At 43.5% G+C, this 13,621-nt stretch overlaps 2 protein-coding genes across 2 annotated transcripts in view; both read right to left on the bottom strand.

Moving 5' to 3' along the window:
* Positions 1 to 1,962, bottom strand: part of LHX6 (LIM homeobox 6) — a 17,248-nt gene extending 15,286 nt beyond the window's left edge. Inside the window, exon 1 of the mRNA XM_085310864.1 lies at positions 1,927 to 1,962. Coding sequence (XP_085166990.1) covers positions 1,927 to 1,962 — 36 coding nt within the window. The remainder of the gene's footprint in view (positions 1 to 1,926) is intronic.
* Positions 1,638 to 13,621, bottom strand: part of RBM18 (RNA binding motif protein 18) — a 13,484-nt gene continuing 1,500 nt past the window's right edge. The window contains exons 2-5 of the mRNA XM_085310863.1: positions 8,125 to 8,251; positions 6,910 to 6,996; positions 5,059 to 5,144; positions 1,638 to 3,364 (exon numbers count right to left, since the gene is read on the bottom strand). Coding sequence (XP_085166989.1) covers positions 3,205 to 3,364; positions 5,059 to 5,144; positions 6,910 to 6,996; positions 8,125 to 8,251 — 460 coding nt within the window. The 3' untranslated portion in view covers positions 1,638 to 3,204. The remainder of the gene's footprint in view (positions 3,365 to 5,058; positions 5,145 to 6,909; positions 6,997 to 8,124; positions 8,252 to 13,621) is intronic.

Genomic DNA, 13,621 nt, shown 5'->3' with positions numbered 1-13,621 from the left:
CCCGGCCCGGCCCGGCCCGGCGCGGCCCGCTGGGTGCCCGGCTGCGCCCCGGCCGCGCCAGTAACCCGATAATTCCCCGGCAAAGCCGCAGCAGCCGCCCCGCCATGAAGTAATTGCTGGGCCGTAACGTGAGCTGATGGAGGCTGGGGACGGATACTCGCCGTTATTGATTTTGACAGCTAAATTGTTAACCGAGAGGGAAATCAGATGAAAGCCATTTTAGAATAAATACGAGACATTAGGTTTAAACATTGAGGTTGTAAGAAAGCCCCAGCTAACCCCAAGAAATGCAGCCTCAGGCCTGCCAGCAYATCTCCCCTCCCTCTGCGGAGCGACTCGCGGGGAGGACGGAGCAGCAGCAGCGCAGACAAGTGCTGAGGAGCAACGCTGAAAAACAGTTTAAACCGCTCGCCCCTACTGACGGGGTCCGAATGAGCCACCAGCGCTCCAGAAAAACCGCCTCGGATTTATCACGGACAGAGCAGAGCAAACCGCCTGCCCGGTGCTGGCCGGAACAAGGCGAAAAGGGGGGTGTTTGTATCCCAGAACGAAGCGGCGTTGTGTCGGCCGCTGCACGCCACGACTGTGCGACGCTGGCGGCTTTCCGCACGCCGGTACCGCGGGGCGGCACAGGCCGGCAAAGCCTGCTCCAGCCCGGAGCAGGGCAACGCTGGCCCAGCCGCTGCCCGGCCCTGGGACCAACCTCCCCCCGAGGGCCGCGCGGCCGCCTGCTCTCGCTGCCCCTGCCGGCAGGGAGACGGCCGAAGGCCGCGGTAGGCACCCGCCTGCTCGGGGCGGCGCAGCAGGSAGGCACCGGGCCCCGCTCGGGGAACGCGCGCCCGCGGCGCCAGCTTCGCGATGGGGTCGGAGCCGCGGTAGGGGACAGCCGAGGGCRAAGCCCCGTCGCTCCCCCTCGGACAACCCCGCTGCAGATCTCCGTACTTACGGCTGCCACGTTGTCCAGGAAAGGTGCGGGAAGCAACGCTTCCAGGTGCTTTTCAAAGGWATTTTATGACGGTCGCTACATAAAGCCCCCAGCGCTGACTCTCACGAGGAGYGTTACCGACTATTTACATCCTCCCAGATCCAGCGTTAGAAGCTCCTTGGCTTTGCTACGCTAGCGGCAGCCCGCTTCCAGGAGACCACAGCATTCCTGGGAAGCGCAAGCAGCACGAACGCCTGCCAGGCTGGTGGTAACGGCAATGACGGACACAAATAGGGACCTGCAGTAAAGCTCCCCCAGGTCCGAGCCTGGCCCAAAGATACACAAGGCACTTCTGTTAGCGACCGTGGCAGCGCAAGGCTACCGCTCTCGGACACGGACTTGTATCAGCGGACCTCAGCTCACGCCAAGCATTTACCACCCCTCACTTCCTGCTTATCACCCTCACTTTCCTAGAGGAAAAAATGCATTTAAACATTTATTTAGGGCCATGAGAATTTCAACAAATTGCATTTAAGTACAAATAAACATGAAAGTATGTTTCTGAAGGGAACACAACCATGCGCCTGACTTGAATTTAGGTATTTTCTAAATTCCTATTGATAATAGGAACARCAGTTGTTTTAAACAACACAGATAGAAATCCCAAACACCACAAATGTTAGATCACGTARGAACAACAAAACACAGGCTGTTCACAGAGGAATGTAAATAGGTGTAATTGTCATTCACGGGGTACAAACTCTAAAGGATACAACTTCTCTTTAGTCAAGTATCCAAAGAAAATTAGAAAGTAAATATTCAATAGCGAGACACCTACTTTTTAAACAATTTAGGCTTTTAACAATCCATCCATCATACACACGTACACGGGAAGCATGCCCTACACTCTAGGACAGGCGTACTGCTTCAGGAACACAAACCCTATCTTGCTAAAAAAGTGAGCAACACCTGCATAGAGAAACAAGGGTCTGCTTAAATACCATGTTCTCCTCTTCTCCAAGACCACCGTTCATCATGTTGCTGAAGCAACTTGAGAGTGACTGGTGAGGCGAAGATTCACTACTGCAAGGACTCAAGTGCTAAACTGGATGTTGGCAAAAATCAGAACAGTATCCGCTGTCCTGGAGAGCGCACGCTCCCCAGCATCCCTCTTGTACACCGTCAGCAGTGCTACGTGCACAAAGGAGAACGCTGCCGGACGACGGCCTCTCCCCGGGTCTTTCAATTTTGCAGAGAACGTTTGGGGAAAAGAATGCACTGTATGTCGGATGATTTAAGCAAAATGCTATGTATTAGACTTGCATATTAAACACCTCCTACAGATAATCCTCGATCATACAGTAGCAYTGTCTCACCACAAACGCTTGCGCCACTCACGTTACACCAAGAGACATAATCAACCATCTTTACCAGCCAGCAAAAAACAGAAGTCGGACTGGTTGGGGGGTAAATGCGGAGGTCATGTGCCTGACAGACGCCTTTGAAGCAGTGATGTTACTCTCATGCCGTCACATTTGGTTTATGAAGAACTACCACTAAAGGGGATTATTGAATGGGAACACTAGAAATGCCACCGCTGCCTTGTGAAGCTTACAGCACAGAACAGACCTCAGTGGTGCGTAAAGTTACCAATTCCAACACAGAGGCACATACCTACAAACTAAATGAAAATGTYTGTGCTGTGTCATGACCACCTTTGTCTTAAAGCAAGCAAATCAAAAGGCAAAATTAATTTATTCAGTGCATATGAATATTGCAAAAGCACAGTTGCTAGAATTGTTGCAAGATCTATTTAAAATTAGTTTTATTGAGATGAAAAGAAGTTTTCCATGGTAACTACAGAATGTCACTCATAACCAAGTGCTTTCTGTCCATTAAAAAACACGAAGTGGAATACCCCTTGTTTAAAAATACTTTAGAAAGTAAGCAGTTAAATGGAACATTTTGGATGTGCTTTACTCCATACACTGGTTATTGTTTCTAGTCTCACTACTGAATGCACACTAACAAGAGGTTGTCTGGGTGTTCATCATAGGCTTTGAACAGAACTTACTTTTCTGGACAGCATTCAGCTGTGAAGCTACACTGGCAATAAGGAGTATTCTGCAGACCACCTAAGGTGTCATAAAACACTGTGTCATATATATCGATACTGTGCTCAGGTGGCAGTTTCCTTCTCACTAGACAAAGTACAAAAGCGTTGGAGGATTCCAGGTACATAGAGCAGTGTTTCTTGCTACCATATCCATTCATAAGCATCATCTTCTGGATTTCCATGCAGCTCTGGAATAAGGAGTAGTCCTTTTCTTATCTGGTGGTTTGAAGTAAGAATAAACAGGTGTTGCTGGAAATTCAGCATCTGGATTTTCTGCCATCATTTTCAGCTTGGCTTCGATGGCCTTTATTTTTGCACTGACACTGAAAAGGAAAAGCAGAAGACAAATTGAGTTTGTTCTTAGCATGTAAACAAACAGCAGTACAGCAATGGGGCGGGTGGCATCCGAATGCTCCGTTACACCAGGAGTGGGTATGCAGCTCATGTCACTACCTTCACGAGCAGTATAAAGTTGGGAAGCAGGAATCTTCTGCTTAAGGCCTATGCTGTTTCTCTTGAATCCGCAGCATGTATTTGCTTAGGAAAGGTCCTCCAAGATCTATCACAGCACCACAAAATAATGCCTCTTCCACCTACTCAGCACTTTCTTGAGGACTTGGAGCCAGATGAGTACACTAAAAGGCTTCCTACTTCATGTAAAGTGATGTAATTTAAGGAGGTCTGAGCATGTGCAGCAYAGTGCAGCTCAGACTATGCTGCTGGAAACAGCAGAGAAATGAAAGCCAGACTTCCTCCAAGCTGCAACACTGCTCAGGATGGGAAAACCCCAGACTCTAATTAGGTCAGGAAGAAACATTATTTCAACATTACCAGAGTTTATCCCAAAGGGAGAAGCTAYCCTAGGTTACACCCCAAATTCCTAGGACTTTTGTTATTAACAATCCTCTAATGGGCATGGACCGCGGAACATTCCCTTCTCCAGTACAGATTCTTACAACATCCATCCTCACTGAAACAACTCCTTTGTGTCAGTGATGCAGCTAACGATACACGACTCAAGTCTCTCCGCTCATTATTTTCTACTGTCAGTGTCATTTCTGAATTTCAAGCTCATTTTATCTGCAGGCAAATTAATTATCCCCAGTCCTGCTTCCTTATAGCATTCCACTGACAGAATGCAGAGAAAATTCACATACCCTTTCAATGACCATGGATACATGGTTTAGGTAAACAAAGGGGTTGGGAAATTCAACCAAATCCCACACAGAACAAGACCTTCTGGCCTTAACACTGGCAAAATGCTTTTAGTTTAATATGAAGTAGTACTGTGAATGCCTTAAGTTTTTACTCTTATCAAAGAAGTCTTCACTTGTAAGTGTTTTGCTTAATCAAATTAGTACAGTGAAATACCACATTACAGATTTCCGCTTGCTYTGGGATGTTCGACAGAATTATCTACCTTTCCTGTAAGAATCTTTCCTAGAAGAAAGCGTGAATCTCAATCTCCTCTACAGCCAGCATTTCTGTTAAGAACTGGCTAGTAATTTTCTGAATCAGTGCTTTCAGACAGATGGAGAAAAGACTTATTTTCCTAACTTGGGATATTTTAAAGTAGATTGCAGGAGAGGTAGGGATGTGYTTTTAGAGGCATGTGTTGCAATTACTGCCTCTCTAGTCAGTCTGTTTGCAGTGCTTCTGCCACAACTGTTGGGAACCAACAGAGGCAGAACCTCTTACTGAAATTCCTGTGAAGCAGTATACAGCACAATCTGGCCAAACAAGCTGCACGCGTTACACATTCCCAGTTCCTCATTTTACCTCTTTTCCTTTAAGTGCTCCCATAGTTTTACATATCAGAAAACACATATCATGTCTCAAAAGCATCCCCTATCAAGTGAGTTACTTTGCAGCATGCTGCCCTTTTAAAGTGTCAGCAAAGGTGTTTTTAGATTTTTAACACACTAATAATGCCAGCTCTAGATTTGATTGAAATCCAAGAAGTTCGTCTCCTACCACACCCATCATTTGATCACACCTCACCTGCCCAGTCTCCTACCTTAAGTTAGACTGGGGTGGGTCCGTGCTGGAAGATGGCTCCAGACTGATTGGAAGAATCTTCTCATTTTTATTATGATCRTATCTCTGCAAATAAGAGACCAAGTATTAAAGTAAACCAGAATTACAAACAAAGAAATACTCRCCAAAAGATGCATTTTAAATTTGGATTTCAGTCATCTCAGATTTTGTGAGGCTTTCGCTAAGAAAGATTTTGGTAGTCACACACTGAAACAAATCCTAACTGTAGTATTTGCTTAGTGCCAATACAGAACGTAGATACTGCATACTTGCACACACTGTACTACAGATCTGTAAGCCTTACCCCATGTTATTGCTTCCTATTCCCCTTTCTACAAGACACAAAGCAAATATGTTAAAATTTAAGGCAACTACTCCACYGCATTGCCATACCCTTTATACAGACATTGTGTAGAGTCAGAAGATAACCCAAGTACACAACCAAACAGAATTGTGTAGTGCTGGAAAAAAAATACATTGAAGTACAGTTAGGAACCATCTCCTTTCTACAGAAAGCAGCTTGTGAGTGTCTTCTCTGCGGGCAACGGGCCTCCTGAACTATATTTGCTGTGTTCTGCTTCTTTGTTTCGCTTGGCGCAAGATCAGGTTTGTTTTTCAGCAGAGCTGCTCAAATTAACAGCGTCTGGTAAGCCTTGGCTGCTCATCTTAAAACTACTTAAGCATGGTACTGGTATCGCCTAAAATAAACACTTGTTATAATAAGCCAAAGTTTTGCATGGTTAAATCTTTCCATTCACACATTAGAAAATGCCATGCAAACTGAACTGATTATTTATGCACGTTCTTTGCCATACCCTGGACTGCTAAGCACTGGGCTACTCTGCTGAACTCCCAGCTGAGCAGACGCTCACTCCTCCGGCTGAAACTCCTTTTATGGCCTGATCATTCTTCAGGCATCCGGAAGCACGTGGCACTCTAATAGTTACAGAACTCAAGAAAATGGAGACTGGATTTACACAAGTTTGGATGTGCTGACAGGAGCCTGGAGCCCTTGAAGCTAATAATTAAAACAACATGGTCTTCTTTAACAAAGGTATCTGTTTCTTTAGCATCCAAAACAAATACATCTGTATAGTTGATAAGAGAAAGGGTAGAAAGCTGCACATAGGATAATCAATACAAGTTAAAAGCAAACTATCCAAAAGTAAATAGCAGCAAGCAGCTCCCCCCGCAATCCAGTTTTCCAAAAAGAATATTTTTGAAAATAAGTTGCTTTACTAAATACCAGATACTAAACAACTGTAGGAGAGATGAGACAAGCTTTCAAAGAAATTAAAATATAAGATGGTACTGCTTAAATTAACATAAAAATAACTTGATAGTTTATGCAATAAAGTAATAAAAATATATTTTAGACATGAAATATGTTGCTTTGAAAATCAGAAGAATTAGATCAGCTACCACATAAATGCTTTCAGAAGTGGAACGAAGTAGTTAGTAAYTGGGAATGTCATTGCATCTCCTATCCACAAAGGCTGCTGCAGTATCAGAAAGGAAACTTTAAGCCAATCATTCACCAAACTTGSGAAAAGTTGGAATTTGGATGACTACAGAAGTAGTTTATTCATACAACTCTGATTAGAAACTCTTTACAAAAAGCATCCGTTTAAATGGCCCATTTTTATCTATAGCTAACCCAGTACAGTTTAGGTATATGAGAGAAGTCAGACTGTTAAAATTATTTCCATGAGAGYTGTTTCCTAGAACAGACTGAAATTTATCTTGCCAGGCTAAGACAGCATTGATAAGAATTGTTCCTTGATATTAATATGTATTTAATTTTGCACATTTAAAAATACAACAAGCTTACCTTGACTTGTGCATGTGCCCACCGCACCACCAATTTCTTGGAAAGGGCCAGCTTCCCATTGAGACATTGGATCGCCTTTTCTGCTTCCTGCACAGGAAGACAGTTCAATAAACAAAACTAAGTCTTCAGTCAAATCCATGCAAGATCGAAAGATCCTTTTTTCTTTGCAAGTCAGTCTTGGGTAACTACAATTAAYTGACAGCACTGGAAGTTCATCCCATTCTATCCCAATCCAGGAATATCTCTGGAGACTCCAACATCTACCTGAGTAACCAGACTTTTTATAAACCAATAAGGCAGATTCTTTCACATGTTGCAGGGAGGAAATGGGGGAGATGATCAGTTTTGAAAGGACCAAACACAGAGAGCACTAGAACAGCATTCTGGGGGAGATTTCTGCTGAACTGTTTCTCTAGAATATGCTGTGATTCATTACAGTGATTACATGTCTCATTAACACCCTGCTGCAGTTATTCCAGATCCTACTAACACACTCTGGTCCTGATCTAGACTCAGCAGTGGAATCTCAGTTTTGGGACACTCCCCTACAACTCGATCCACAGCAGTTACGCTGCAATACTGTTCCACCTTGGTATGAGTAATAGTTCCAGGACAGCTTCTAGAGCAGCAAGGGAATTGCACTGCACTGTGCCAGGGCTCTGCCTACATCCTTGTCGTCAATTCTCCAGTAAAAGATGAAGGCACACAAACACAGGTAATTTCCAAACACATTGTTTTTCATAATTTTCAAACAATTTAGCAGGATTATGACAAAAGAAGCCCAGCTTTGATKCTACAGATAGCACAACTTCAAACTCTTGATTTGTAGCAAGAGCTAAAACTCCAGAATGTGCAGCAAGAGTGAGTTTGCTCCAGGATCCTGCAGACGTATCATGTTGCACATCTGGCAGCATAGGTTAGTGTTTGTGCGCTCATGGAGCCAACCAGCTCGCTAACAAAACAAGGCTAAGAACTGGCACCAGAAAATTAGCACCAGAAAACAAGATTCAGGAAAAGACAGCATAGGATAGAGGAGGTGCTACTGCTAACTACTGCTCTTCCAAGAGCTGTCTCAGAGTTGGGCTAGTAGAGTAGGGCTGTTTGTATAGACAAAATATTTAAGTCATCGCTTCCTGTTTTATCTTTAAATTGACCTAAAAGGGGAAGGAAACAACCAGACACACAAATCAGAATTTTAGATTAAAAGCAACATACCTGTTTGGTTTCAAAGTTCACAAAACAGTAACCCCTCGGCTGACCCTCCAGAGCACCAGACTTGTGAAAGAGAAAGTCAAATTGCTTTACTTTGCCAAACTTCTGAAGGAGTTTGAGAAGGTGGTATCTGAAGAGGAGAGAAGGCGTTTATGGCACCTTTCATTATTTCGGAAGCAAGGAGCCGAGAGAAGAACACCCACCATGTTTCACAGTCAGTCACATAAGCAGTTTTCTGTCCACGTGTTCTGAAATACCTGCAGAGCTGCGTGCTCTCTACAGCAACCCTTCAGCATCCACAGCTCTGAGGTGCCCTGAATCATTGACTACTCTAAAACCTCGTGGCACAGAGCCTTCCCCCCAGCAGTGCCAGCTGAAGGGCACAGAGGAGAAGGTCTATTAATAGTTGGCTTTTGGACAATTATGCAATGCCTCCCCAGGGGTTTGGGAAGATTTGCCTCTTACCTTTCCCAATTGCACCTACTTACAAACTTAAACGTTCCCCTTCTCTAGCCCTTATTCGACTGCCTGAAGCTGTCTCCTCTCTCTGCACAAGCAGCCATAGTCCATAGTCCGCAGCACCCTATTTCCCTCACGATCCTTGCTACTGATGCTGCCTTCCCTCTCCCCGTACAAGCATGGCTAGTTCCACCCCTCCTCCATGTGAAGCAGTGTCAGCATGCTGAAAAGGACACGGCCAGATCACACACAAATGCAGACACTTTCCTACTTGCTTGGCAAAGCTGGGGAAGCAGAAAGATGTGAAAAAAACAGAATAAACTGCAACTACAAAGTGACAGTAGACCAGGTAGAAAAGGCATCAGACAGGCCTCAGTGTCAGCCTGGCAATAAATAAATAAATAAATAAATAACAGTGCTTCTGGTTCCGACAGCACTTCAATGACATGCTCACAAAAGACTGACACTTATTTAAGCCACTTATCTTCCTGCCATCCAGTGGCAAGTTTATCATTTCTAATAAAACAGGGAAAAGCCCAAGTGAATTTGTCTTARTATGTAGTGCACTGAGCAACATAAAATAAGGAGCACATTTTTGTACAGGCCACATCAAATTCTGGAAGTTTTGTGCAGCTTTTTTTGGTTCCTTGGATCAAAATGTTTAACATCAGTAGCTGACCTAGAAGGAAAGTTACACATATCAATATTTTGCTGGCTGACCCCATCCCTAGAGCTGAAGTATTGACTAAGGGTTTTAAAAAAGGCATCTTAGGACTCCTGACTTCTCCTCCTGATTAGCTGTACAGCTTTAGGAAGCCACTTAGCCTCTCAGCCTGATTTCCAGCTTGCAGAATGAGATGAACACTCAGAGCTTTGAAAGCTCAGCAAGATTACTGGAAGTGCACACAGACCACCAGGCACTGGAAAAAAACAGAGTGCCTGTCTAAAAATGAAGGATCGGTAGTGTCCCAAGACATCCAAAGCATCAGGGAACTTTAGTGAGGGTCCAAGTGGGAAGGGCAGACAACATTTTTCCCTAATAAAGCCTGGTAGGATGTTTGAAACAGGCTATCACTCTTTGTTAAGCTTCAGGAGGCAGGCAAGAAAGTTCCAGGAATGTGAGTCATCTCACAGGATGGGTCACGGTGGACATCCAGGATATGCACTTTTTAAAGAGGTGAAGGTGCAGCAAGCGTTCAGACTAGCAAYGCAGAAGGGCCAAGTTATTGCCCAGGGGGAATAAACACATTGTAATTGATTATGGAAGGCTTCCTACATCCTTCAGAATAGAGCTGAAGCACTGAAGTGTTAAGGTATTCCAAGAGTCCTATAAACCCTAAATCCCTGTGCAGAACGCAAGAGATAGGAATACAAGAGGAGGAGGAGAAGAGGCTGGTTAAACAGTAAGCCCACTTTTACCACTACTCAAACTACCTACAAGCAGACACAGATGTATATGTAAAAACACCAGCTTTGGACATGTGTGATGTATATATTATACATATAAAATCCCACAYGTTGAATTTTCAGAGCCTCCAAAACATGTAAGCTCCCCTCTTCTAAAGAATACTGCTACCAAAATCAGATTGCAATTTCAGCAGTATGAAAATGAAGTCCTTAACACTAGAGCGTTGTTCCTCCTGTGGCAATTACGGAGTCAATGGAAGGGCAATGATGATTCTCATTATATCTGTTTAGTAAAAACAACAACAAAAATCTGCAGCTACCATGCCAAAAGGAACACTTTGTTTTTCTTCCGAGAACCTCTACAATCAAATAACATTTATTTTACTTTCTTGGCAGAAAAGTAATAGTCATTTCTTAAAAAAAWTTTAATTTAAAAAGTCTAGAAGCAATCTATATAAAGCCTACGCTATTTAGAATCTTTACATTCTAGACGATGCAAAAAATTTTTAAATCATGCACACAATTTCTACAACTGCAAGTCATCTATTCTATGTGGAATAGTTTAAAACCAAAGTCTTGTATAAATAAAAATTTCAGGCTCTGATTAGGATTTGTTATTGTTAATACAGAGGGGGCATTAACAGTAATTCAGCCAGTAGTTCTCCAAGCAAAAAGGTCTTTAGAATTGAAGGAAGATCTGTCATGGAAAACGCGAAGCCTTAAAAAAAAAAGAAAGAAAAAAAAAGGTGCGAACATGTGTAAAAAGCTTTATTATGGCAATGACTTGGGTTACCCAGAGCTTTGAGTTACTCGCACAGATGTGGCTCCACAGATCACTGCAGCCAACCTCAATTTCCACTTCCTGTCATCTGATGTGAATGCAAGACAAACCAGCAGCTCCCCCGTTTCCTTTTCCTCTAGTCTTCCTCCTGGCACCCTGAGTGCTATTCAAACACAGGCAAGGCTTCCTCTGAACAATGCTATCCCAAGGATACTGAAAAGGTACCGGGCCACATGCTAAACCTATTATTACTGAGAATTTTACCCCACTGGGAGCCAGGAGGAGTCTGTAACAACAAGTTATGCACACAYTGTTTTCTAGGTGAGACTCATCAAGATAAGATCCTAGACAAGTGGCAGAACAGCCAAGGAAGGTGAACATGCACTCTTTTGTACCTGGGGAAAATGAACAGTCACGCAAAGGCTACTGAAAACTAGTTCATAGGYATGCAGCTGTATAATGCTGAAAATGCAACATACTTTGGACAGGTAAATATTTAAAAATCTCAGAGGCTTTGCAAACAGGAACCTGCACAGGAGGCAGCTTAYGAATTGGGAGATGGATGTAATGAAAGTAAGGGATTTCATCATCCTCCAGGACTGTTGAGAAGAGACACAAACAGAGGGGCTGTGCCGCAGTGCATCTCCTACCCCACTGCACAGCTGGGAGATGAATGCTGTACCAACCAATGCTCAGAGCCATAGCGAGGGCAATCCACAGCTTCCTTGGTCGGCGATATCCAGCCTGGGACCCAACCACCCGCTGCCCTCCTCCCACACGGCTGGGGCGGTTCCTGAAGCAGGGATCGTGGAGCAGCAGAAGCACCAGGAGACTGTGTCCTACATCAGGAGCAGCTGCTTGGTCACACAGTGCCAGCTTGCCTCCTTCCAGCTGCTAAGCATACTTTCAGCTGAGGCCTAATACTATCTTTTTCCATAAGCAAAACAATCCTATAAGGATGCTAGAAAAAAAAAAGGAAGATAAGTCATCCAAGTAAACAGTGCCAGTAAGGGAGGAGGAAGACCTGTCATGCTCAATATGTGGGATATGCCAGCATCTGAGATCCTTTGAGACTCCCATTTGAGTCACGGTTACTTAGYATGTGCAATAACCTCCTGTAAGCCATCAACTTGCAGGCTGCAATTTGTGGGCAGCCCTACATTCATAAATTCCTAGTACTGCAGTTTGTGCTCAAATGTGTATGTTATCTATTAACTTCCTAGCACTTGATTGCAGCTATAGGTTGCTCTCTAAATGGAAGTCTTGAATTAATTCAAGACTTTCTAAACACATTTCTGCTTGAGAAAGTCACAATCAGTTATTAACCCTGCTAAAAACTCAATCAACTTTACTCACTCTTAGACAAAGTTACCAYAGAAATTGCAAGGACAACCCTCTAAAACCAGATAAAAGTAGCAAATGAAGAAACAACTATTTATTTTTCAGGTATTTCTTTTAGTCATGGGATTGGTATACTCAACTGGGATAGTTCAGATGAGCAAGTATGAGCAGAGATGCAAGTCCTTAAGACAAGCAAGTAAGGGTTAGGCTAATTTACAAAAATTTACTCATCTGTTATAGAAACAYGCTCTTTTTTGTCTACACGGGCAAGGTGTTAACAGAAAACTTCCTTTCTTTTTACTTGACAAAGAAAGAGATTACAATATAGTTTTAAGGAGAGTATTAGGCATTTTTAAAAGYAAAATTAGAAACAAGACATGTTGATCTTAAGCCAGAAAAATAAAGCCTAAAATAAGTAATAAGTACAGACACTCCATAGTAGGCAAGTTTGAAACACTTACTAGCAAGGGAACATTCTATATTCTATGGCACTGGAGAATGAAGCCCTCAAAACAGTCCCTCATCCCTTCCCTATAGACACAACACTGCTCTGGCCTGACCATCTCCAACCACGAGGGCATGAGGGCAGCGGTGCCTGACATCCAGACCACTGAATTCACACGACTACAGTCGGTTATTTGAAAAACATCAGCCTGATCAGGCAAGAAGTGGACTGAAACCCACAAAACTCATTTCATCTAGGCTACGAAAACAATAAAATTTTGCCATATAGAGCTACTAATCATCTGGACTAGATTCAAAGGAATGACCTAGACTGAAAGGATCTTTTAAAAATGAAATTAAAGATCATCCCAGGAAGTGAAGGATCTAATCCTTTTACAAGCATCCACTCTTCCTCCCCTTACCCTAGTTTCCCGAGTCTTTAAGGACTCGGCAAATAATGCCTTCAAGATGTCCTGTATCTTATTTTATGTGGTCAGTGAAYGCGGACAAACCAGAGTAACATTACTGTGGGATAAAAATGGTAATTAATGAAGAAACCACCCCAAGCTGAATGTCTGAAAAGCACAATACATTAATGATTCCATTTAGAGGCTRTTAGAACACTGTTCTGTTAACACAGACAACAGTTAGAATAAAAACCTAGCACCTGCATGCACACAAAAAGAAGCAAGAGGAAAAAGTATTCCATGACAGGCACATATAATAGTTAGTCAAAAATGCTTGTTTCTGAGAAGTGTATAAACCCCAATCTTTTTTTTTTTTTTTTAAATAAGCTCTAGTTATTTCTCCATGTATTATCCAAGTACTGGACAGCAACTCGTATTTCCTTGACAGCTTGTCTGTTCAGACATTTTATTACATTTGCGGTAGTTATTTATCACGGCTGGCGTGTGCCCCTAGGCGCCACAGGGGCCCGGGGCRCTGCGCCCGTACAGTTCCTGCGCGGTTGCTTCAGGACAGCCCACTGGTGACGCAGGCGACGCAGCTAAAGCTGCCCCTCGGCCATGCCAAGAGTGGGGGGGCCACTGTGGGGGAGGCCTGGAGGGG

This window comes from Rhea americana, unplaced genomic scaffold (assembly GCF_003343005.1).
Source record: "Rhea americana isolate MKP2758 unplaced genomic scaffold, rheAme1 scaffold_328, whole genome shotgun sequence".
Taxonomy (NCBI): Eukaryota; Metazoa; Chordata; class Aves; order Rheiformes; family Rheidae; genus Rhea; species Rhea americana.
The sequence above is the reverse complement of the archived record's forward strand: the minus strand, read 5'-3'. Positions and strand labels throughout refer to the sequence as shown.